Source organism: Hyperoodon ampullatus, assembly GCF_949752795.1.
Source record: "Hyperoodon ampullatus genome assembly, chromosome: 9".
Lineage (NCBI taxonomy): Eukaryota > Metazoa > Chordata > Mammalia > Artiodactyla > Ziphiidae > Hyperoodon > Hyperoodon ampullatus.
Window position 1 is genome coordinate 28,538,513 of NC_136922.1, and position 27,709 is coordinate 28,566,221.

General features: G+C 37.0%; 1 protein-coding gene across 1 annotated transcript in view; it reads right to left on the reverse strand.

Moving 5' to 3' along the window:
* Nucleotides 1-14,774, reverse strand: part of PCLO (piccolo presynaptic cytomatrix protein) — a gene marked incomplete at both ends in the record, with an annotated part of 388,228 nt that extends 373,454 nt beyond the window's left edge. The window contains 2 exons of the mRNA XM_079711001.1: nt 7,158-8,712; nt 14,521-14,774. Coding sequence (XP_079567127.1) covers nt 7,158-8,712; nt 14,521-14,774 — 1,809 coding nt within the window. The remainder of the gene's footprint in view (nt 1-7,157; nt 8,713-14,520) is intronic.
* Nucleotides 14,775-27,709: the final 12,935 nt, after the last annotated feature.

Consider the following 27,709-nt stretch of genomic DNA (forward strand, 5'->3'; position numbering starts at 1 on the left):
CTACTCCATCCTACTCTTTTCATTTTCCATTTTAAGAGAGGAACTCCTACAGTGATTGTGATATATACATACATATACCTACATACACATTTATACACGTATACATACACTTATAGAGTGCCAATGATTTTTATGGACCCTTAAGTGTGAAAAAAAATTCTTAAGCTGCCCTCACACTCCCTCTTGATCTCTTGCCTGGATAGAGGATTCATCTAATCACAATCTCTATAAATTTAAAGAAATTGGTCCCTCTCGGCTGTCTTCTGTGTTGACACCTGCCTGATTTCTCATCTTTTTGTAGATGCTAATTTTTTTCTCTGTGGACGTCTTCCAATTTTTCTCCTTACCCTTGGAAATCAGACTATTTTACCAAGATGTATCTATGAGATGTTTTACTAATCTTGCTTGATCCATTGGTGGATCAAAATCTGAAGACTTACATTTTCTTTCTTCTAGAGCTTGACTCCATAGCCTTGACTCATTTCTTTCTGGAACTCCTATTAGAGCTCTTAGATATAATTTCCATGATTTTTAATATCTCTCTTAAAGCCCCAGAACTCCCAGAGTCCCAAGGGAGCCCCAGAATTTCAGATGACCACACCCCCAAAATGTCTACAACTCCATGGACAAGAGTTTAGAAAGAGCTCCCTATGCTGGAGTAAAATGCTCATTCCCCAGCCTCCACATCACCACAGGAAGGAGTAAAGAGGGGCATCTCAGAATTGTGCACATTCCTGGGTACATCCCACTCTTTCCTTTCTTAGCCCCCCTCGAGCTCCCAGCCTCAGAACTATACAAATTAGACCTTTAGTCACCACTAAAAATTCCAGATTCCTGAGTCATCCCTCAACTCCCAGACTCCAATCCCCCAATTAGAGGGAGTGAGGGGACCCTACCACCACATCACCAACACTCCCTTGGTCTGTGCTATAACCTTCTACTTCATTTTTCTCCATAACACTTATTACCATCTGTCACACTATACGTTTTATTTATTTGCCACTCTTACTAGAATACACGTCGCACGAGGGAAGAATTTTTGGCTACTTTGTTCACTTTTACAACTAGGACAGTCCAGAAACATGCCTGAAACATAGTAGGTGCTCAGTTAAATAGCTGGATAATTTGCTCTACAAGCTGGGAAAATTCTGGGTCTTGCTTTTCCAGAACATCAACCAGGCCCATTTTTACCCTCAATCAGCCCGCTGAAATTTGAGTGTACTAATTATTGAAATACCCTCTCTTAAGTATTTCTCAGGAATAATAAGAATTTTATAAGTTCTTTATAATTCCTGAATGAACTCCTTCCTGTGAGGTCAGGTGTTTTGTTTTGTCTTTCACTAGTTTATCTATGTCCTTCATGTGGTATTATTGCTAAAATGTCAAGTGAGTCTCTTCAAACCATTCATTTACAGTGAATGTCTCCATTATTTAGAATAGGTAATCAACAGAGGTTTTTCTGTATTTCTGGACAGTTCTGCTTCCGCATTAGTCCTCTTCTTTGAATGAGAGGATGTAGGATGGCAGAGGGTGAGTGTCCAAAGTAAGAACAGCTTTACTAGGAGGGTAACAGATTTAGTAAATTTGACTCCTTTAGTGTTTTGTTTGTTTCCTCCTTTAAATCACTCTGTTGTGGGAGAGGAGCATTACTTCTCATTTTCTTTTGAAAGCCCTACTTTTCTAATGAGGGCCCTTCCTCAGGCAGTTCATCCCTTCATTTGGAGAATTCTTTGGATTTAGCCTAAGCAGAAGAAAATAAAGCCTCTTCCTACCCACTGTCTTCCACTAGAGATTAGGAAAGAGTCCACTTGTCCTGCTTGTTCCTCCTGTAGTTCTGTAATTTATTACTTGATCACTACCTACAACCCACTGTTGTCTGTATTTGTGGATGCTAAGCTCAGAGCTTCACTGAGGCTCCATCAGGAAGCCATCTGACAGTGGTTTCTTTAGCTCTGTTTCTGTCACCACCTTTCCATTTACTTTCTATCTTATAGGAATTCTTCAACCTGCCAATTTATGGTATTGGTGGTCTTTCCCGAACTACTACACTTTTTTTTAATGAGTACTTTTTATTATTGTTTTTATTTATTCATTTATTTTTTAACTGAGGTATACAGAACTACTATACTTTCAATCTTTTAAAACTGGGACCTCTAGAGAGGAGGTGAACGCATATGTGCTCAGTCCTCCTTTTTAAAAAGAACCGCGTTGCTGTCTCTGCTTAGAATTTGGGTGACAAATCACCTTTGTGCTAAAACAGCAAGCAACTAAAAAGAGAATATTCCTTTTTCTAAAAGTTCTTTCTGCTACTCCATCATCAGGAATGTCTTACTGGCTTTCTTTCTCCACAGGTTCCAGCCTCGTGACATTTGGCATATCTCTACTCTTTTCTTAACAGATTTTTCCCCCTCAGTTTCTCCTCCTAGAAGTAGCAGACTGATCCACCTAAAAGAGGTGGTCAGTTAAGTCATTTTGCCAACCTGAAAAATTTCAGTCATTTTTTGTTTGTTCTTTAGAGTGTATATGGAAGTCTAAGTGTGTTTGTTTTTTATTTTTATTTTTTAGCTCCTGAGAGATGGCCATGTTTTTGTTAAATAAAACATCTAGTTTCAGCCAAGATTAATATATGGGCCATCATGATCGAAATAATATGAGGAAAAAGAAAAAAACACCCACCTAAATCCACTTTTATCACTAACATTTGGTTCGTTATTAACAGTCTAAAAAATGACATTTCATATATTACAAAATTTCCTAAGAACCAGGAGAATTATCACACATTAGGAGTAAGTCTTTAAATCTCTCCTTAAACCTACCTGGTCCCAGCCTAGACATCGAAGAGATAAAGTAAATCAACAACAACAAGAACAACAACAAGAAACACTGTAGTTACTAACTGTAAAGCAAATGTTCAGTTTCTGTGTCAGAAAGCAAACCCAAAGAGTGAACCTGTGTTGCTGAGATTAACTCCATTAATGGACTAGCAAGAAGAGATACAGCTATAAAGTCTAGGCTTGGAGCCAGTGGATTCTTAAAGTTTATCTGAACAGCACACATCTTGACAACTACCAAAGAGCACACTTAAACATCATCCCCTTCACACAAATATTTGGGTTATCTAAGGTATGAGTGTGTTTGTGTGTATATGTATGTGTACAGGTGTGTATATGTGTGTCAGGTGGGCAGAGGTGGGAGAGAGCTGGCAAATTTAATTAAGGAAGTAAAAGTCCCCTTTCCTAAAGCTTGTGTCTGGGTGTTGATACCTCTTCAGTCCTTCTCCTCAGACCTAGTAGTCATTTAAGAGCCAGGATGTTCAAAGCAAATATAGTCATAATTCTGCTTTGGTAACAAAAATATATCAGAGAAATTCTCCTGATCTTTTCAAGGAGTGATACAAGAGACCAGGATTTTATTTTTATTTTATTTTTACCCAATAGGCTGTAAAAGTAATAATATAGAGAATAACTTGCATATAAACTCAAACTTGAAAATAATAAATTCATGTAAATTAAAGTAGTATAGAATGTCTAGTCTCTGGTGCTGTGCTGCATGGTAAAACTGTTTATTCAATCTGAGTATTTTTGGACAATTTGACCCATAAGATTACATTTTTCCTTATGGGAAAAAAATGAGAATTAAAATGAAATGTTATAATTAATACTGTAGATCAAATGGCTCTTGATTGCTATCTCAGAACCCAACAACTTATGATATTGTATCTATGTAGAAAACAATTTGAGAGTAAGCTGTCAAAGTCAACTGTTTAAAATATTAACATTATCTATGACACATCATATTACAACTTCAAAAAACTTCGTATATTGAAAAATACCTTCTCATACAAATGTTCAGCTAATCCTCCTAAAAACCCAAAGTGTTTAACAGAGAACATGTTATTTCCATTGTTTATATGGTATCACTGTTACAGAAAATGTAAATGACTTGCCCAAGCTCATCTCGTTAATAATGGGGATGCTTTTTTTTTAGCCATTGAGACCCTCTACCTGCCCCCACATTCCCAACTCCTGTCAAGTGTGTCCAAATTCTTATCATTCTTCACATTCCCAGCTCAAATACTTCTATTTCCATGAAGATAGTTGTCATACCCCCCAAAGATAGTGATGAGTTCTTCGTTTGATCTCATAGCACTTTCTCTCTTCTTACCACGAGTAAATGGATTTGGAATCAGAAGATTTAGCTTGGGTTCTGGTTATTTACTATCAGGATGATCCTAACATAGTAACCACTTGAACACCAATTTTTTCCCAACAGAGAAAACAGAATACATGACCACAGAATTATTTGGAAATTTAATTTTGAAAAAACAAATAAGAAGGAACTATGTGAACTGTAAAGACCTATATAAAGTTACTTTTCGTACATATCTATTTTTTCCTTTCTTATTTACAACTTTTATTTCTCCAGTTTTCTGGTAGAAAGAAGACTCCATAGCTAACACATACTTGATTCTATCAAAATACTTGATGGTGCTTTGCAACTTAGCATTTGATACACATTTGTAAAATGAATGAAGGATTGAAGGTATGATTACAATAAACAAGGTAAGTTTCATAAAGCAGAATGCTCACTGCTACCGACTAAATGTGGAAGACCTAAATCTGACTTAAACTTTTCTCCAATCTCATTGCGCATTTCTTTGCCACCACTTCAGGCAACCTAGATTTATGCCTGATTCCCTAAATATACCCTGTATTATTCTGGCTCTAGGTCTTAGGCTAAATCATTACCCCCTTTCATGTTCTTTATCTGTTGAAATAATATCCATCACTAAATACCTAGCACAAATGCCATTTTCTCCATGAAGCTTTCCTTATCTCACCCACTGGAAATGGCACTTCCTACTTGGAAGTTCATAATGTTTGCTCATGTCTCTCACAGCTTTTATCATTTGACCACATATTTCCTTGTGTGTGTATGATCTAACCTAGTACATTTGGATCATGTTAAGATCAGCATTATGTTTTACTTATCTTTATAGTCTACCAAATGTGTAGTAAAATGTCTTCCACATTGTAGGTACTCAAATAATATACGTGGCTTGAAGGTCCAACTACAGGTTTCTGCCTTATAAATTGCCACAAAAACATGACAAACATTTTATAAAAAGATCATCTACTGTTTGAAGTCATTATTACTACACATTCCTATCAAGATGGTATACTATGGACAGAAACACATCTTTATCAGAATTTATATATATACACACACACACAATATGGAATATTACTCAGCTGTAAGAAAGAATGAAATTTTGCCATTTGCAACAACATGGATGGACTTGGAGGGCACTATGCTAAGTGAAATAAGTCAGACAGAGAAAGGCAAATACTGTATGATATTACTTATACATGGAATCTAAAAAATACAAGAAACTAGGGGCTACAACAAAAAAGAAGCAGACACACAAATGTAGAGAACAAACTAGTGGTTACCAGTTGGGAGAAAAAAGGGGAAAGGGGCAGCATGTGGGTAAGGAATTAAGAGGTACAAAACTATTATGTATAAAATATGCCACAAGGATATATTGTACAACATGGGGAATATAGCAAATATTTTATAATAACTATAAATGGAATATAACCTTTAAAAATTGTGAATCACTATTGTACACTTGTAACATATAATTTTATACCTCAACTATACTTCAATGAAAAAATTCAAAGATAAAAAAAGAATGTGGAAAAAAAGTTTAAGATATAAAAAAAGCTACAAATATATAAACCAACTATTTATAATCTGATTTCCTCCATAACTTAAATGTTCTTATTAATTGCAACTTTATCATTAAAGTATGGCTTATCTAAAAAGTTAAAGTACTCAATATGACTTTTGGTAAAAAGAGTAAAAGATACTTCAGCAAAAACCAGAGGTTGACATATTTTAAATGGACATCATTTTCAACTTTCATCACAGTAAGTATCCAAACTAACATAACAGCTACCAATAATTATCACTGTTGTTTTTATCAGAACATAGATTTCATTTATAACAAGGGTACACAAGTCTCCTCTCTCGCGGATATTTAAATGACATAATCCTTCATTGCCTGCTGCCTTCATTCCTCTTGTGCATTATGTGCACATAATGCACACAAAGCCCACTAACAGCTGTTCTCTAGATGGACTTCTGTGCCTTCTCATCGGGTAGGGGCTATTGCATTTCTTTTAAAAATGTATTCTTTCAAACCCTAAGCCCTTTTATTCTCACTTATTTTATATTATTGTACCATCTTTACTGTATTATTTCTTAACTCCAGAGAATTTCTAAGTTCTGCAGTTTTATGTTTTCTGTCCCTTCCTCCTGAACGTCCCCAAATCTCTACCTATTAAAATGCTATTTTATTCAGGGACTTTAAGCACTGAGTTGACATTAACTGACCTGCTGAGAATAACTTTTCTATCCTGAATCAGAGTAAACAACCTTGAACTCATTTGTGTCACAACTGGCCCCTTCATGATTCAGTCTGCCAGGAAGGCTTACCCAAAGACTTGGAGTTATAAACTGTGATCCTTCTAAGAAGACACCCATAAAGTTGAACCTGTTCTAATGACTTCATTTTTTTGAAGTGACTTACGCTGTTATGAATGACTCTCAACTAATGAGGGAAGCATGCTCTCATAGTGTATAGCAAAATCACTGGCAGGAATGTGCAGTTTGAAAGAATGTATTCAATTTCGTATCAAAATTGTATTTAGAATCTGAAAACACTGTCCACTTTTTTTCGCAGCATAAATAGGATCCCATTTAAGAATATCATATCAAGAGTATCATGGTAGGTAGGAGCATGAATTTAAAAGTTAATGTAAAAATTAATATAATGTAATAATAGTGTGGATTTTACCCATAGAATGCAATGAGTAAAAGCTCAGCATCTATCAATCAATTCATACTTCCTTTATGTGCCAAATTTATCAGAAATTGTAGCAATATTTTGGAGAAATATTATTGGAGAAAATGTTGAAAAACTCTAATTTACATTTGGCAGAGAAGAAAAAGAGGAAAGTAGGAAGGAAGGAGGGAAAGACGAACCAGAGGAAAACAGTGTTATCCTATCATAACAGCAATAAACTAAGCACCATTTGTGTAAGATGATGATATGGTTTAAGAGCATGAACATAACGAAAAAATGCACTTACCTCGGTTAAATGAGGATTGGGGTTAAAACCACAGAGGCTACAAACAGTAGTTTGACACTCAGTGCATGTGTTAAAATTGGCCTTTTCTGGAACATGCAACAGAAGTTCAGTGGTATTGCAAAGAGGACAGATGGTTTTTGGGAGGCCTTGTACTGGAGTCTGTGCTGCAGATGGAAAAGTTTGTGGCTGCAGAGGTTTCCCTGTTTGGCTTCCTGGTTTTGTAGATTGTTGAGGAGGGGGCTTTGCTGGGCCAGGCTGCTGAGGAGGGGGCTTCATTGGGCCAGGCTGTTGAGCTGGAGTCTTGCCTGGCCCAGGCTGCTGGACCTGAGGCTTCCCTGGCCCAACCTGCTGAGCTGCAGTCTTTGCAGGCCCAGGTGGCTGAGCTGGAGACTGTGGCCCAGGTTGGTGAGCCGGGGATTTCGCTGTCCCCAGCTGTTGGGCCGTGGGCTTTGCTGGCCCTGGTGGCTGAGCTGGAGTCTTTGCAGGCCCAGGAGGCTGAGCCGGAGTCTTTGCAGGCCCAGGAGGCTGAGTCGGAGTCTTTGCAGGCCCAGGAGGCTGAGCTGGAGTCTTTGCAGGCCCAGGAGGCTGAGCTGGAGTCTTTGCAGGCCCAGGAGGCTGAGCTGGAGACTTTGCAGGCCCAGGAGGCTGAGCTGGAGTCTTTGCAGGCCCAGGAGGCTGAGCTGGAGACTTTGGCCCAGGTTGCTGAGCTGCAGGCTTTGCTGTTCCTGGTGGCTGGGCCAGGGGCTTTGGGGTCCCTGGCTGTTGAGCTAGGGCCTTCGTTGGTCCTGGCTGCTGAGCTGAGGGCTTTGCAGGTCCAGGCTGTGGTGTGGAAAGTTTTCCAGGTCCAGGCTGCTGGGCTGGAGGCTTTCCAGGACTTACTTGGTGAATAGGAGGCTTGGATGGGCTTTGCAGTGAGGGTTTAACTGACTCTCCCCTTACTGTATCTGTCTGTTTAGTCTGAGGCCTGGCTGCATCTCTCTGAAGTGGCAATTTTGCCTGGTCTGTCTGAGGAGCCTGGGTGAGGCCCTGAGTTGGCTTTCCTGTTTCTGGAGGTTGTGATTTAATTTTTTCTGGCTGCTGAGGAGATACTGATTTGGGAGAACCGTCCTGCTGAAGCAGGGCCCTCACAGGTCCTGGCTGCTTAGGAACTGGCTTGGGTGACTGTTGTTGTGATGGAGGCTTTGTGATTCCTTCAGGTTTTCCTTGTTCCTTCTGAGATATTTTTTGTTTCTTGGAGGCTTCTTCCTGGGAGGCATCAGGGTCTGATATCAAATCAAAAGGACTGAATTTATTTACAACAGAGGAGACAGCACTTAAAGGATTAACCTCTGAGAGGAAGCCAGTCATCATACTAGACTTGTGCTCTTCCTTAAAATCAGTTCTGGATTTCGATTCTTTCAAGCTAATAGTGGAAGGACTCCTTCCAGGCAATTTCTGCTCTGACCTCAGAGTATCTGTAGTTCTACTTTTACTGAGACCAGGCTGAACTGGACGCCCAGGGTCCGGCGGTTTTCCTGGTTGCTTTGGAGATTGACTACTATCCAACTCTTGTTTCCTAGAAGAATGAAACAAAAAGAAGTGAAAATAATGGAAACTATCACAATTCAAAATAATATTTAAAACCTATTACTTTCTTACATCTTCAAAATTATGAATGTATAAATATAACTAAAATCCATTTTTGCAGCATCCTACAAATAATCATAAAATTTTTAATGTCTTTGTTACTTTCTTTACATGGATACAGATTTTCAACACAGAAGTGAAGGGGAAGGGGAAAAAACCCCATACTTGCTACTATAAGTAACAAACTATTAAGATATCTAGTTAGAAAGTATTTATAATAAAAATAATTTACATTTACTTAATAGAATCTAGCCATACTTTAAACCTATTTAAACATATTAACTCAACAGATCAATGCAAAGCCATGTTCCAGTACTTTTATGCTCACAGGATGTATCCTTTTTAACCAAAAGTTATAGTCAAGGAATGTCAGCCTCCCAAATACTAGCACACTAAGAAGTGAAAATATTCCGTTTTAAATGAGATTGCTGCAACTGTTTTTTGTTCTGTTTTTTACTTAATATTAGAATTTACATTAGCTACATAAGACATACAACATGACATCACAGGATCTGGTAAAGGAGGTTTTTCAGGGACTCTGAAAAAGCTGACCATCTATTCAAGTTTTGACAGAATACCTGTCAAAAAAGGTAATATCCATGAAATACTGTCCTTATTAAACTTTATAGAATAAGAATTCCTACTTTAATTAGAAAATTCGGAGAAACAATTTTCTTGTGGAAGAACAGTGTTATATCATTCAATTATTTTTCCAATAGCATTCTTAATCTGAGATCTCTCTATGTAACAATATGATGCTTAAAGTATCTTGAGACATACATAGCCTGATGTACAAATAGCAACAATCTGGTTGTGACCCCACTTTTGAAAAGTTACTTTCCTCAAAGGAAGAAAAAACATAATGATCTCTTTACTTAATGTTTTCTACAACACTTACTATTACCATTGTTAATTAGACATTATTATTGACAATGACTTAAAAATGCAACAAGTAATTAATTTGCAAGATTTCTTTTAACTCATAGACAAATACACAAGATGGATATTTTTAAAATAGTTTTGGAAACATCAATTTTAAATGACTATGGCTCAATAATTAAAATACTTGTTTCTCATATACACTTTTATCAAGTATGTTAAATTTTAAACAAGCTACTTTTTACTGATAAAATTGCAACTAATAAGAACATGCTGCATTAGAATTATGGGGTAAATCAAATTACAAGTATTTTGTTTGATATATGTAACATTAATTTTGGAAAAGATTTCTTTTTAGTTAAAAGAAAAAGATAAACAGAGTGATTCAGTAGTACTTAAAATATGAGATGATCACAATAAAGTTCTATAGGTTTTAATTTGTTTTAATAAAATTTACCTGCTAATGGACCAGACTATAACTTTTTCATTTCATGTCATCTGGTACTTATTATGAATTAAGTTTTTAAACTTCCCCTAATGATACAGAAATTTGAGTACAGATCAAGATGTAAGGCATAGTAGGAAGAAACACGGAAGTATTACTTCTAAAGAGCAAAGGGTCAGAAAGAAAATAGTCTATAAATGACAATGTATGCCACAAAATGATTTTCTAATAAAAGATGAGTAAATAGAATTCTTGGTTCTGGCAATTTCCTCCAGGAGAAAAGGTTACAAAAACTTTAGATACTACCATGTCCCTGAAGCCTGTACTTAAATAAGGAACTAAAATTATTATCCTAATTGATTCCAACAGTTCTAAGATATCTTTTAAAACACACTGCTACATATTTCCATTGAGGAAAATAATTTTGAATGTTTCCTTATAGGCTTCATTATGTGCTCCCTTCCATATGAAGGCAAAAGAACCATAGTAAACAACCCCAAATGGATTATTTTCAAAAAGTTCCACTGTTTAGATAGTCACATTATTCCAGAAATGTTCCATATTCAATTAATAAAGTTTACCATTCCCTTGAGGGGCAGATGCTTAGGGACTATCCTATAAGTGTTTAGGCATTTTATTAAAGAAATCTATATTCAAACGAATACCCAAAAAATCTATTCTTAACTGTGCTCTCTTGAAAATACTATTAAACTTAATCACTGTTTTTGTAATATTTCACTTAATCCAACATACGTACAAAACGAATAAATTTTGTGAATACCAAATATTTGTGATAACAATAAACACCAAAAGTTAAAGGAAGCTACTTGCATTAGAAATTATAACTGCATGTACTTCCTATGAATATTAAGTTATATTATATTATAGAATCCCCCTATGAGAAAATACCCATATAGCTATAAAGACTACAATTTAAACTTAGTTTTAGTTGCTATAATTATGTAAATAAACATGGAGATCTGGGAGTGAAAAATAGAAAGACAATCATTAAGAGAAGATACAGGCTTAATACCAAACAAAAATATAAAGATGTCTTAGCTAACTATGTCTTTTGAGGAATTTTTTGGTATGACAGTTCTGTTAAAAAGAAGAATGACCAAAATGCAATCTGTGTCTTCTGCACTAGACTATGAATTCCTAGGGAGAGATATGTTTCACTCATTTTTTCATCACTAGAACCAAACCTGGTAACTAGCAGATGAGTATTAATGTTTGATGAATGAATGAATGAATGAATAACAGTGAGTGAACAAATGAATGAACACATCAGGTCTTTGTTTCCCTCTAGATTAATGTCTCTTGAATTCTTTTCACTTTAAACTCTTCCACAGGTCTTGTGAGATATAAATGGAAACATTCCATATTCATTTTGGCTTGCTGCTCTAGGAAGAAAAACAGTTGTGGAGGTGTCTACCCAGCAGCGGAGGCCTAAAGGAATGCTAAGAAAATAACTGATTCAGTCAGAATTGTTACTAAATATTCTACTAATCAGAAGCGTTTTCCAGTAAAGCTCTTCTCATATGACACATCTGTAGGTGTAAATAGAATGAGTAGAAGATGTAATAAAATTGCATTTCCCTGGATCGACAATAAATCAAAAATCCAGAAGCATTTCATTTGTAAGCTCTAACTTCTAGCTTCTAATTACTCAAGTCTTATACACTTCCCTTTTCACTTTACTATTGTCATCCTCAGATTAGAATTTTTCTTTCACAGGTTAAGAGAAAAAAAATGTTTCAGCAGCAAATGAGATAAACATGCATTCAAGACTAAGAATATAAAAGCAGTTGGAATACTAAAATATTTTAAAATGTAACACAACAAGCAATGACACTTGACAGTGTTAAGTCATAAAATTTTATAATAGAAATATAAGCATCTTTAGGAATGTCCGTTCGTTTGTATATTGCAGAGGATACCAAGACTTAAACAGGCTAAGAAATTAATTCAAGGTTATAAAACTAGTTAGTTGCAGAAATCTGGTATCCTAACTCCTGGTGGGCAGGAAGGGGAGGCAGGATATCCAGTACATTGCACTGACTTCTCCATATGTAAAAGAGTATAGATACATCCAAATAACTCATAACAGTGAATAATTCAATATACAACTTGTCTGCAGCCATAACTGCCAGTGCCATTCACTGCTGATACTGATATTACTACTCTTTATATGTATAGGGTTCCTTCAAATTAAAATCCAAGCAAAAATGTTCTGGTCAAATTTTAATTAATCCTTACTATGGCTCTACAAGATGGGTAAGATAAGTATTACTGCCTTATTTAGAAGCAAGGAAACTTAGGCACATATGGTTGAGAAGCATATATAATTCGCTATGAGTCAGTTAAAATTAATAAGGTCTCTGGGCTCTCAACCCTTATTTCTTTAAATAAATAAAAATCAAAGCCCACCCTGTCTAATTCGCACCACATAATCTCCTAAAACTTGAAATGATTTGGATATACTTTCATATATATTCTTAAATTAATATGTGTTTATTTGGTTATCACAAATGGGGATAATAACTTTCCAAAATTAAAGACATTTATAGAAATCTCTCAGTAAAATATAAGCAGGTTGCCAAATTCAGACATGTTTATATATTTCAATGAAGCTTTCATCAGTAACTGTTTAGGACGCAGACTACCTATTGATAAGAATTCTACCGTAACAAAAACATCAACAGAGAGCTTTAAAAGTATGCTATCTGATACAAATGCTGCCCAAAACACCATACTTTCATAGGCTGAAATAATATTTTTATCCGCCCTCTGAATACAAGGAAGAAATTTAGGAATCAAAGCTCACACTCTTCTTGGTATTCGTAACCAGCATGCTAAACCTGTTGCTTGTGCCTCTTAGGAAAAATTGTAGAAGAGTTGGCATACATTTCTAAAAGGTTAATAAAAGTATTGTACCCCATTATTACCCTAGAAAAATCTAGTATATGAACATTCAAAATTTTTTCTAAGTCAGGTTTTAAACAGTAGAGAAAATAGTACATATCATAAACTGTACTCTTAAGGGAATACTTAAGAAAGGCTTTATACCAAAGAAATAGCCCAATATATTACTAGCTTAAAAACACAGAAAAATATATTCAATATAAAAAAGCTAGTCTTTACTAGTAGTGTTGGTTCCCCTTCAAGAAAACAGGGTTTTTGCCTGATATAGTTTACACATTTATGTGGAAAATATTGCCACTATCCACAAAACATTTTACATTTTTACTGTATTAGTTACCTGACAAAATTATATGTATATACTTATATTATAGCTCCTAAGTGTTTTTATTTTATGAAGTACAGAATAAAAGCCTACACCTATATACATATCTTTCATATTTCCAGTATCTCTAATGAAAATTGTTAGGTTATCATAAAGTAGGAGTGATTTCAGAACCACGGACAGAGGAATGTCCTGTCTCTGAACAATCTATGAGGGTGCAAAGTTAAAGGGTTTGTTTACAATAATAAAGGCAGGGCAGGCACAGTGATTATACCCTCTCAGTACTCTAATTAGAAAACAACTAATTTATTGGGATGGAGGAACACAGAGAGCTAGAGGGGAAAATGAATACGTTAATATTATAGATTAGCTCTTAATTACCTGTCCAAGTTGCTATTTGTTTTGTCTTTAAAAGTATGTACTGGAAACTAATTTGAAGGTAACACAAATTCACATGTTCTTCCGTAAACTGTAAGACGCTTTTTCGTATAAAAGAGCGGTGGTTTAAAAAATAGCATATGCTAATTCATAAATACACGTACAGCACCTGCACTGTTGTGACCAAACCATCTGTTTAATGCCACACATATTTTAGGGTGTCTCCCTGAATATAAAAGGTGTATTTATTCTATACCTTCTACCTAAACAGCTCCTGTTCTCCTCTGGGGCGTAGGGTGGGAAGGAAAGACAAATCACCTCCAGGGGAATTAAAGGTATTGTTACAGAAATATTTAGATATCATTCACAGAGAGAAAGACCCCGAAATGACTGAGGAGGTTTAAACAGAAACAGGTAAACACCCAGCTCTCTCCATTTCCTAACACGTCCGTTTTGTATTAATGGAAGACTTCCAGATTAGTAAAACACTGGAGGGCGTCTCTCCACGCCACCCTACAGAGAAAAGGTTCCAAAAGGCCAGAAATCACAACCTAAAATCACAGTTCAAAGAATGCAACCCTTGACTATCCCATCAGAAACTCTATAAGGCATCATTTTTATCCTGCCCAACAGAAAGCTTATGTTCTCTTTACCACCACCCCATTAGGGAGAATAAAATGAACGGAAGCGACATATATGTACTGCCGTGCTGGCGCATATGGGCTGGCACATATGTGCACGGGAAGCTGTACATATATGCCCGGACATATACATCATGCTGTGCGTGCCTGTGCATGGAAGGCGGCTCCGCAGAGGCCGGAGGAATGCTTCCCTTGGGCAGCCCCTGCGCCCTTGACATGACAGCAGCGATCTGTCTCCTCTCCTCTTCGCTCAGCTGGCTCAGATCCGCCTCCATGCCGGCCGGAGTCACGGTGTGCAAGGGGCTCCCCGCCCCGCCAGCCCCTCCTCCGGCCGCCGCCGCTGCTGCCGCCGCCAGCCCTTCGGGGAGCCCTTCCCCTTCCAAGCTCGCCTCGTTGCCCATGGCTTAGGGAAACTCAGGGCCACCGCACTCCCTCCTTGTGCTGCCTCCCCGCCGGGAAGCCCGTGGCCGGAGGAGCAACCGGAGACGGGGGCCGCGGGCGTGCAGGCGGCGAAGTCCCTGAACACCAGGCGGAGATTAGTCCCTCTTGCAGGTGATGACCAAGGCCAGTGCCTCCTCCATGTTGGACAACGCCAGGCAACCTTTGCGGAAGACAACTCCCGACGCCGCCTCAGCGCCCCAAGCCGGGGAAAAGCAGATCTGAGCGGTGCCAGCCGGGCGCCGTCTGCCCCTCCCACCGTGCCCCGCCTCCTCGCCGGCGCCCTCGCAGTGCGCATGCCCCTCTTGGAACAGGTGATGCCTGCGCCCGCACCCATCCCACTCTGCGTCGCTCTGTATCCTTCCTCACTCTCAGCACCGACTTAAAGGAGCCCAGCGAGAGCACAGCTAAAAAGCAGAACGAAACAGCCGAGGTTTCTTTCAGGCATATTTCAGGATGCCTCAACCCTAGTTTTAGCGGACTACATTCAAGGGGACCGGGAAGGGGGTTTGAGGGGAGGTGTCTGTGTCCATTCCATCTTTGACTCATGGGATTTGTAGTTCTTTTTCTTTTCCTTTTTTTTTTTTTTAAAGGAGAATTTTAAAAGATCCTAGGAATGTTTTCAGGTAACTGGAGATTAATAGAGAAGCCAGATACCTTTGGGACAAATTTCCCCAAAGGAAATAAAACTGGCCGTCTTCATTTAGAATTTTGCCATAACAGTTATTTTAGAATCTTAGATACAGTGTAAGTAAGAAGGTAAGGTTTTTGAATGCTTACCGCTATGTTGTTACCTAAAGGGACTACGCAAAAGTAAAGATTTGGAGAAATTGCGGATAGGATACTGTATTCCAGACTGTCGAGTATTAAAATGTTACAATAGTGTGAACTTTTAAGACGTGTGTTCAACCTTTTTTGTACAACTGTGGGCCCAGAAAGAAAAATTAATTTGTGTAGAGTCACACAGCTGACTAGCAGCAGAGGTATAACTAATACTCACTCTTTCAGACCCACCCACCAACATATACTCTTTTCTTGCTCCTGCGCTCTTTAGAAGGGAGTGTTTTCGTTCAGCACTGGATCTGCAGCCCCAATTTTGCTACCCACCTTTCCTAACAAGGTGGACTTAATGTCCCAATTGTTGAAATTAAAGAAAATCAAAAGGTAACAACTGGGAATGAAAGAATAAATCAAACAGAAATGAATGAGTTGCTCAGAAAGTAAGTTTCCTAGGTTTTGTAATAATCATTATAATAGTCTGTTATTGTGCATTACACTTGTATCAAAACTAAATAATGGCACAGTTGTAACAGTCTGTACTAAATTTACTGCTTTGGAAGATGGCTAGTCGGCAGATGAACTATTATTACTGGCTGAGTTCCTAGAAAAACTTTGATTCTCTTGTAAGATGCTGAGATGTGACTTCTAAGTCAAAACTGCAAAGAGTTATTCATTTAAATAAAGAAGAGAATGCTCACACTTCATACAAACAAATCAAGCTGAGGCAACCTGACAGTCCAGTGGCCACAGATGGGGGCAAATACACTGCTGTCATACCTCCTGGAAAGGAGTTTGCTTCAAAAAAGTAGATAATTAGGTACGCAATTCTGAATCATAATGCCTTCTCTGACAAAATGAGTAACTGCTTCATGGCTCAGGCTACCCTCGGAGTAAGTAACACTCTAGTTGAAGGTGAGGAAGGAGATGATTCACATGCTGGCTCTTTTCTAATAGTATGCTCAAGTTTTGTGAGAATAAAATATATTGATGTACTCAGATTTCACAAACCACAAGCTTAAAAAACTGGTAAGATAAATACCCTTTCAAACTCTAGCCTCAGAATAATATCAAAACTGAGAAAATACATTGTTAACTCTATATTCTCTGCCATTGTACATGGGAAGGAGCTTGTCAAGTAGTAAGAAATAAAAAGTGATAGTCAACATGCAAAGTAATGTTGACAGGCTTAACAAAAAGCAGTAATTCGTAAAATGGGAATGTTATAACCCATTGTGTAAATATGTACATTTACTTTCTCCTTCCCTCCTCTCTCCCAGGAGCAAACATCATCAGAAAAGACGAAAATAGAACGTGTGGTGGGAAGAGTAAATGAACTGTGAAAACAAGAGATGTGATGGCGACACTGGGAAACTTATTGCTTGTTGACTCTTTTTTTTAAAAGGATTTTGCCTTTGGGACCTTTATAACTATTGAGTTTGAAGTAACATTTCTTTTTTTAATCCTTTATTTGGGCTTAGTTGCTTGTACTGGGGAGGTGTTTCTGACTTAAAGAGAAATGCTAGAGCAGAGTCCAGGTGCATTCCTTTTGTGTGAATTCTCAGAATTCTAAGGGGATGAGGATGAGAAGTTAAAGGCTAGGATAACTTTATGGAATTTCTCTTTGTTTACTCAGAAAAATATCGTAATTACTTTCATTCTGCAAATTAACTAACGGTACTAGATTCAAAATCTTTATTGCTTCCTGTTCATTATATAGTTAATAATCATTTATTTGAATTTCGATTTAACTTAAGCTGCTAGTTCAGCTCCCATTCACTCAGCTTGATAGGTAGGTAATGAAATGAATCAATTTCTGAAAACCTCCACTCATATACTGTTACGTCTTTCTAACATTTCTCAACTCTAGAAAACGACATCTTTTTTCTTTTAATTCTGGTCTCACTTAAATTAGAACCAATCTAAATGTGATAGTTAACAACTAAACATAACTAGGTCATGATTCCTTGGAATGGGGTGGCCCAGTCTACCCAAGTCCTTACAGATACCATTCAATGGGGATAAAATCAAACAGACCACCTCATATGTGGTCATATGTGCAATACTTGAATAAATTAAGGACTGCAAGAATTGAAGTTAGAATAGTCTTCATCAAATATCGAAAAATGTGTAGTCTCACTAGTTTTTAAAAACCTACAATTAAATAAACTTCATATAATTTAATGTAGCCTATTTAATTAAAATAATAGTATATGTTTATTAAAGGCTAGCAGGCATAATGTGAATACTTAATTATTTATTAAATGCCTATTATGTCCCTATTAAGACCTTTATAATAATGCTAGTGAGTGTTTTGCAAGCTAAATTCAAGAGTAAAAACAGATTCAACCTTTCTGGAAAATAATTTCGCAGTACTGATCAAGAGCCTTAAAAAGATTCATAACCTGTGATACCCTTTTGGAAACCAGTCCTGAAGAGATCATTTGAGTTACAAAAATGATTTTGTGAAAAAAAGTTCACTGCACTATTATTTACAACAGCAATAAAGTAAAACAGTCATTACTCCTCAGAGAAGTAAAATCTGGTACAACTAGGTGATAGTATTTTATGAAGATATTTATTTAAAATAATGCTTTTAAAGAGTTAATTATAACATGGGGAAAATTTCTCAAAGTATACATAGGGTAAATTTTCATAAAGTTAAATACTTAAATGTGCAAAAAAATGAAACCACTAAAATGCACAGAAAAAGTAAAAGAGGAAGCAAGGCAATGAACAAAATCCATATATATTTAATGACAAGACCATAGGTAATCTTCCTTTTTCTTAGAATTTACTGTATTTTCCAAATTTTCCAAAATGAATTTGTAGGTTTTTTGTAATGGTGAAACAGCACTAGTAATTATTACTAATCATTTTTTTTAACAGCAAAAATAACACAACCCGTTCAGCTAGGGAATCAAAATGTGAACATCTTTTTGTAACAAATGCCTCTGAAGAAGCTGAAGAAAATGATGCAGTGTATATCCTAACAGTGAATTCATATGACGTGATGAGTGCTAAAACTCAAACAATTCTTGTACTTTCTATATTTAAAAGTCCATGCATTCCTAGTGTATGTGTGGATGTATATATTCATGTTTGTATAAGTATACTGAACATGACATATTTTTATATAGACACATATCTTTTTTTAATGTTCCCTCTCTAACAGAAGGTAAGAGAGGATTGTTAATTTACTGGAGGAGGAACCTACAGTGGCTTAAGGTCCAACCTCATTTTTTGCTGTGGTTGAGCTGTTTCTCAATTGCTCCTCTCAGCCATTTTTGTGAGCTCTGCTTTCAAATGAGATTTGCAGCTAGAGTGAAGAAAATTCAAGTGAGAGTACAGGTGATTATGAACTGGCTTCTCAATTTTTTTTTTTTTTTTTTTTTTTTTTTTTTTTTTTGCGGTATGCGGGCCTCTCACTGTTGTGGCCTCTCCCGTTGCGGAGCACAGGCTCCGGACGCGCAGGCTCAGCGGCCATGGCTCACGGGCCCAGCCGCTCCGCGGCATGTGGGATCTTCCCGCACCGGGGCACGAACCCGTGTCCCCTGCATCGGCAGGCGGACTCTCAACCACTGCGCCACCAGGGAAGCCCGGCTTCTCAATTTTGAGAGAAAAAAAACATGAAAAGTCTTTTAGAGAAAAGTTTGATAAATATATTTTTGAATTCTGACATCTGGAATATCAGGCAGTTTCCTTCCCTTTATACTGTTTCCCAAACTAAATCTGTAATTTAAAATAAAAGAGAAAGTTGCTTGTATTAAAATATGTTCTTATAGGTGTGGAGAAAAAGGAACCCTCCTACACTGTTCGTGGGAATGTAACTTAGTATGACCACCATGGAGAACAGTATGGAGGTTCCTTAAAAAACTAAAATAGAAGTACCATATGATCCAACAATCCCACTCCTGGGCATATATCTGGATAAAACCATAATCCAAAAGCATATATGCACCCCAATGTTCATAGCAGCACTATTTACAACAGCCAAGATATGGAAGCAACCTAAATGTCCGTCGACAGAGGAATGGATAAAGAAGATGTGGTACATATACACAATGGAATATTACTCAGCCATAAAATGAATGAAATAATGCCATTTGCAGCAACATGGATGGACCTAGAGATAATCATACTAAGTGAAGTAAGTCAGACAAAGACAAATATCATATGATATCATTTCTATGTGGAATCTAAAAAAAAGGTACAAATGAACTTATTTACAAAACAGAAATAGAGTCAGAGATGTAGGAAACAAACTTATGGTTACCGGGGGAAAAGGTGGCGGGGGGGAATAAAGGGGGGGATAAATTGGGAGATTGGGATTGACATATATACCCTACTATATACAAAATAGATAACTAATAAGGACCTACTGTACAGCACAGGGAACTCAATATTCTGTGATGACCTACATGGGAAAAAAATCTAAAAAAGAGTGGATATATGTGTATGTATAACTGATTCACTTTGCTGTACAGCAGAAACTAATACAACATTGTAAATCAACTATACTCCAATAAAAATTTAAAAAATAAAAATAAATGTTGCTGAAAAAAATGTTCCTATAGACATAAAATGTGTAAAATATTAAGAATAAAATTAGTTTCTATGTCATTTTACAGTATTACTTTGTAAATTGAAAATTATTAATAAGTCATGAGGTTATAACAGATTATTCAGCATTATTTATTCACCCATTTTATAAATAGGCTTTTAGAATTCAGAGCCTACTCTTTGGAAAACCTGGATGAGTGTGCATATCTTTACTTCATGATTTTTGGAATGGCAATGTGTTACTTTAAATCCTTGCTCTGCCATCTTACACCTACTTTGGGGTTAGTAAGTCACTGACTTTTCCAGAACTTGAGGTTCCTTTCTCTATTGTGAAAATAGAGAAGATTGTATATTACCTCTCAGGGTTCTTGCGATAATGAGATATGAGAAAAAGATGTAAATGCACTTGTAAACTGGGATGCATAGTAGGACAGCTGTGATAGATTGTTGCCATACTGGTCCTCAATGAATCACAAGTCCATGTATTCACAGCCCTTTACAGTGGGACTGCCACACTTCCCATCAGAGATAGGGTCTGTTTCCTCACCCCCTGACTGGAAATGAACCCCTGCCTTATTTTTACCAAAAGAATGTGGTGGGGGGAAAAAAAAAAAAAGAATGTGGTGGGAGTGGCATATAACTTCCCAGGTTAGCCTTCCAATCTGGCCCTCTTCATACCAGGAGACCTCTGTGCTCAGAATAGCCCAGACTCCATGAAGAGAGAAGCCCAGCTGCCGCAGCCTCCAGCGATCTCATCTGAGGTCTTACGAGCCCCCACGGATCACCCTGCCAGCTACAGTCACCTCAGTGAACCAGCTGAAACCAGCAAAACGGCCCAATCAACCCAAGCATCGTAAGACAAAATGATAACAGTTATTATAATAATTATTACCTTAAGTCACTACGTTTTGGGGATCTTATTTAAAGTACTTAACTGATCATTCAGTTTTTATACATTATGATTATGTATAATCTCTCAAAGTTCCCTTTTCACTCTTTGAATTCTAGTGACTTTTTACCCATTTACTGTCCAGTTGGACTTGAGCTATTTGTTCAAAATTTTCAAATACCACCCTTCTAAAGTATCAATGGGAAAGAGCCCAATTATACCAAATACTTACATGCTTGTGTTGTGAAAGGCTACAACAATAAAATATATGGGAAGATTTTTGAACTACGTAATGCTGTCCAAATATAAAGTTATATGAAAAAAGTGGAAAACTTATTCATGAGAATTTTTCTGAGGGAGACCAATTTGAGAAACTGGTGGGAGAGGAGGACACTCAAGGTCCCAGTCAAGACAGTGGCTAGATGACAGATGTGCAGACTCCTAGATGCAACACTTGGGATCAGAGGTTCAAAAATATTTTTAGGTTTTATAAAGTTAATATGATACATAAACTATGCATCTTATAACCGTGCCTTTAATATATATCCAGGAAGACCTATTAATATTCACATTACTTTTAAAGGATTCAGGATCACATCAACTAGAGGATACTTAGTTTTACCTAGCCGGATGATAGACTGGAGTTCAGACATTTTGGAAGAGAAGATAGGGCTTATGTGAATTGTTCTGCAGAATAAAGAGAGAGCAATTTGAGTTGGTTGAGCAGCATCCACTGGAAGACAAAAGTAGAGAAACGTGTAAGGGAAGGAGGGCACCCGATGCCACTTATTTTGTGGAAAGGGGAAATGGAAATGTTCTCACTGGACTAGCTTTGTCTCTCACATGCAAATTACAGGAAAGTCCACATTACTAAAGCATCTGTACATGGATTCTTTGAGAGGTGAGGGGTGGCACAGAGATGCAAACTTTATATCCAAGCTGATAAACATTAAAACTATAGGTGCTATACAATAGCTATTGTATAATTACTGTATAAAATTATTGTATAATTTTATATTATTATACAATAATTTATACTGTATAATAAAATACTATTTTACTATTGTATAATTTTTTTCCAAATCCATGTGTAGTTCTAAAGAATTTCATAATTTCCTTTGTATTTGTATATGGGAATACCTTGCAATTAGTGGAATATGATACATAAATAGGTGAATCTGTTTAGTAAACATGCTAAGGTTCATTATTTTTCCAGTTATAACTTCTAGATCAATTATAACAAAAAATAAGGAAGTTGATTATTTTTTATTACATGATTAAATTAAGGGAGTTTGTCATTATTGATTTGGATACATTTGTAAAACTTGAGTGATGTACCTCTGGTGAAACCTTGTGAAACATGACCTCTACATATTGCTAAACTGTCTAAGACTTCTAAATAGAACACTACTATCTCTAAAAATATATATATACACACATATATATGCAGTAAGATATCATATGCATACACACGTGAAGGAGCTGAAGAACAAAGGACATGTAACCTCTGTGTTTCAGTCATTATTATCATATATGCTAAAGTGCAAGGTTTATTATGGTTTGCAGAGAGCCCCATAATTTTCCCATGTGCTCATTCCAAACTAATGGGAGAAAACTTTGGAAAGTTTTGCTCTTGTCTGTATGCAAGCAGAAAAAGAAGAGATAAATTTCAATAAGGATATGTAAAGAGTAATTGGAAAAAATTACAAATTATTCATACAACAACGGTTCACAGCCCTGAATGTCTTACATAGACATTTTGAGAAAGATCAATAGCTAGGCCTCATCTCAGGCAAATTAAATCAGAATCTTGAGGAAGGGGGTGGCATTCGTATTTTTGAAAGCTCCCCAGATGACTGTAATATACAGTCTGAGTTGAGAACTACTGCTTTGAAAGGATAGTGGATTTTAATGCCAGAATTACAAGACTGAAAACAAGAAAGAGGCACTTGGGAATCAGTGTAGACTTTTCTTTGAAGCTGCAGCCAAAGGCATCTGCAACATAGTTGCCGTCATCAGAAATGAATTTTGAAAAAAAAGGTAAAAAAAAGACACAGATTTACTCTGTTCAAAATGGTGGTGTATGCATTTGGAATATGGTGTACAATTCTGGCCACTGTATTTTGCAAAATGTGTAATAGAGTTAAGAAAGGTACAGCAAATTAAAGAAAAAGCAATATCAATCACTTCAATCTAGATGTTTGAAGGGGGAATCTAGAAAGATTGGAGCCTCCTACTGAATAATATGAATTTGAAATATTCACCAAAATCTGGTAAACTAAAACTAAGGGGCTTTTTAGATACATAGAAAAGACATGCTTAAGAAAAAAAAATAATAGGGTACAGTACAGTTATGGATTTTTTTTACATCTCAAATTAGGATGAAGGATGCAAACTCTTCACCAACATCAGTTTTCTCCCCTTTTGGGCAAGTAGCTAAGCCACAGTTACCAATTTCTCTTGCAGTTTTATGTGGCCTCGTGACCCAGCTGCACCTAATGAAAATGTGCTCCTTCCAGGCCTAGCCCAAAGGAATTCTGGTGTTCAGCCTCCTGTGGTTGGTGGGGATGGAGACAACATGTCCACTCTAGTGGGTCCATGGATTGAAGATGACAGAGTCATTGGGTAGGTTCCATCAGGAGGGTTCCCTGGATGACCATGTGTGGAATTCTGCATTCCCCTACTGACACCACTTTCCTTGGACAGTTTTGTAAATGAGGGGGCCAATATATGTATTATATTTGAACCATAATATATTTGTTTTTTGGGTGTTTTTGTTAAAGTAGTCAGCATTATCTTAACTAATCCGAGATAGCAAGAGGCAATTCTATACAGGAGAAACTAACATTAATAAAATACATCCCCTCCTTACCCATTCCACATCAGTGATCCTGGTTCCATTTTTCTTTTGGTATAGCAGGATGGGTAAACCTGGGTGCCTCACTGACCCCTGAAAATGCCACGCTCACCTCTTCTCCAGCTTTTGTTCTTTCTTAATCTGGCAAAATTGTCCCCTCACCTCTATCCATCTATGCATTTCTCGAGGCCAAGCTCAAGGCCCATAATAAGAACTTTTCCTATTCTGAAGCTGCTATTGTTCTCCATTGTTATTTGAAAATCTTATTATCCATTTGACATTTATTTACATATGTTCTTGCTTTATTTGATTAACTGTTTCAGAACTGAGTTCTTAGAATAAATCAAAAGTGTTTTTGTTTCTCTTGCAGTCCTATCGGTATCAAGCGCACACAGTGCTCAAACCAACAGACATAAATGCATTACTTAGTGAGGAGTCTTCAGGTTAAAAACACGAATAATGCAAAAAACACATTAGGTTATTTTGCAGAGGACATCTACAAGGCGGGGAGTAAGGAAATGCTTTCACTGAGATAAAAGAATCCTCTTCTGTAAAGGTACAAATTTTAACCCATAAATAATATATTTAGTATATTACTAAGGTAGTCTCTTCAGTATTTTATCTATTTTTGCCTCAGCTAATCCTTCTGACAGTCTTGTCATTTAACTACTGTTTTGTCCATTTTATAAGAAAACAGAGATTCAAGAAAGTTATTTAAATTTCTTAAGGTCACTTAACCAATAAATAACAAGAGAGAATTCAAACCTAACTCAACCTGAATCTTCTAACTACTGCTTTCTTCACTTATATTAAAATACCTTCCATTTCTAACTGGAAAAGACAGTCACTGCTAAAGAGTCTATATGAGGTGGTATGTCTTGTGGCCACTTTCAGAACTTGGCTAATACATTAAGTATATTAGAAGTACATGTATTTTAACATGCTAATCAAAAATGATAATAATAATTGAAAAATGGCATATAGTACTTTAATTGTTTAAGAAATATCCCATGTAGACAGAGAAAGGGGAAAAAATATTTCAGAAAGAAGCAATAGGGCTTCCCTGGTGGCACACTGTTTAAGAATCCGCTTGCCAATGCAGGGGACACGAGTTCGAGCCCTGGTCTGGGAAGATCCCACATGTCGTGGAGCAACTAAGCCCATGCACCACAACTACTGAGCCTGCCCTCTAGAGCCCGCAATCCACAACTACTGAGCCCGCATGCCACAACTACTGAAGCACGCGCACCTAGAGCCTGTGCTCCGCAACAAGAAGCCACTGCAATGAGAAGCCCACGCACCACAATGAAAAGTAGCTCCCACTCGCCACATCTAGAGAAAGCCATGCACAGCAACAAAGACCCAACGCAGCCAAAAATAAACGAATAAAATAAATTAAAAAACAAGAAGTAATAAAACTTTCTCATGATTTTCTAGGATAATTTAATTTAAAAAGTTGTCTTCATCATTATCAATTTATCATGTTTTATTTGCATTTAATGCTAGATGTCTTGCCACAAATCACAAGGTACGAATTTTTTTGTTCACCATTTCAGGAGCCATTTGGAGAATTTATTTCCAACGAAGTTCTAGATTGGCTAGGTTAATTATTGATGAGCAAGCAGAGGGTGGAAAAGATTTTATACAATTCTGCCTGAGGCTTCCCAAGTCTTCCCCCATTTGACTTAGTACTAATATTAAAAAAAAAAAATCAGTGTCTGCTATTGGTGGATGGTCCACAATCTGCCTGTAATAATAACTTCACGTTTTCTAATGGCCTTCACTGCAGGGATCTCCAGCTTTTGAAACCCGACAGCCATACAATACTGCAATAACCATCACAGGTCTGTTTTACAAATGGTTAAACTGCAGAACTGAATCAATGAGCCAGTCTCCAGCTTAATTCTTGAGTCATTTATACTTGACACTAGAGAAGTTTAATTTTTCACACATTTTGTTATCATCATCCATCTCATAAGACCAAAGACATACCAATCACAAATTCAAAATTTGAGCTCTTCAAAGAAAAAAGTAATTGTATCAATCTAATAAATGACACTGCAAGATAATCATGGTCTTCTATTGATTTCTTTGCCATTCTTGGCAGGAAATGGTGGTCATTTTTAATTACAGATAGTAAAAGACTCAAACAGAAACTGCTAGAGAGATTTTCCACAAGTAAAGGCTCCTCCTGAAGAGAACAATATAGTTTCTTTCTAGTCATTTTGTGGGTGTCATTCCATTCTCAAATGCATCCTGAAAAAAGATGAACTATCTGGCACCAGAAACAAGGTCATACCTTGCAGCCCATCAATTTGCTTTAGATGTCCAAGAAGTCCTTCTTGGAATCATCTCTTTCCTGCTTGCCTGCCTTAATGGCTAGTGATGACCTCCTGGCTTTGCTCAGTGGGGCAGGCTGCCTTCATTCAGTAACCAGTTTGAGAACCTACTATATGCTGATGCTAGAAATATAGTGTGATACAAAGGATTCAAATCAGCTTTCCTGGTTCCTGTGCTTAAAAAGTGTATAATGTAGTGGGGCGGAAACATACTTTTAAAAGTATTTACAGATTGCTTATTTTCAAAAATGGCAAGCCAGCTTATTTGAACAAGTCGTCCTGTTGAAAAAAACTGAGTTGGTCAAAATACGTTTAGAAGGTTAAGATGCATCACAGAGCTGATAATACAGCGAAGTATTACCAGTCCCAAACTGAAGGGACATAGAAACCCGTAAGCTGCTTTTGTGCTGATCGCATTTGCTGATTCAGAAAAATGTCAGCTTTCCTTTCTACAGCCTTGTAGAGTGATGAAGACTGAAATAAAAGCCCAGAGTCTGCAAATGGTGAAGAGACTGACATGAGATCCTCCCAATAAGCTGGAACACTAAAGTGCTACAGGGCATGGTGAACTAGAAGGGGAATCACTTCTCTCTTTCAATTGCTTAAGTTACGTAGGAAAACTCAAGTCTCAAATTTTACGTTTCCAATATTAAAGTGGACTGTAAGTACCACTAGGTGGAAGGCAAAAGCACATGAAGGTCTTATCTGGAGGAAGGTACTTTCACCCTAGACTTCTAAAAATTTCTGCTCTTTCTGGGAGAGAGGAAGTCAGATGCTGAGATTTAAGGTTGTTTCAGGGGAGCTAGTGAAATGTAGCTCAAGATTGGAGTAGCTTATGAGAAGAATGGCAAAGGAAACTAAAAAAGAGTAAAATTAAACAAAACCCTGAGGAGTTCCCCACCTGATCCTTGCGCCAGAGATTGAAACAACTGTCTGTGATCTTTCTGGGCAAAGTGTGGTCCTTGGACCTTCTACATCAGTTCCGCCTAAGAGCTTGTGGAAAAACAGACTCTCAAGCCTGACTCCAGACCTACTGAATCAGAATCAGCACTTTAACAAAATGCCCAGGTGATTCATATGCACATTAGAATTTGAAATAATGAATGAAATAAATTTGACATAATGAAAATGATGAAGCATGAAAGGAGAAGGAGTGACGGAACCGTAGATGCCATGTATTTGATTTTAAAGTCCATGTAGTTTCTTAATTTAGGCACCTGGAGAGATGGCTAAGTTGTGCTTCAACATGCTTTCAAATTGGCACAACAAATTAAAAAAAATAATAATTTAACTATGTTTTCAAAATCAAAAATATTTATGCTACCTTGGTAAACTTCAATGTTACATGAAGCATGAAGATGTGCTATCAAAATCTTTCACAACTTTTTTTGTTTTACCATCTATTCTTTCTTTGGCAACACTGTGTTATAATTTGTTAGTAAAATATTCATTATCACGTGTAGAGCCAATATG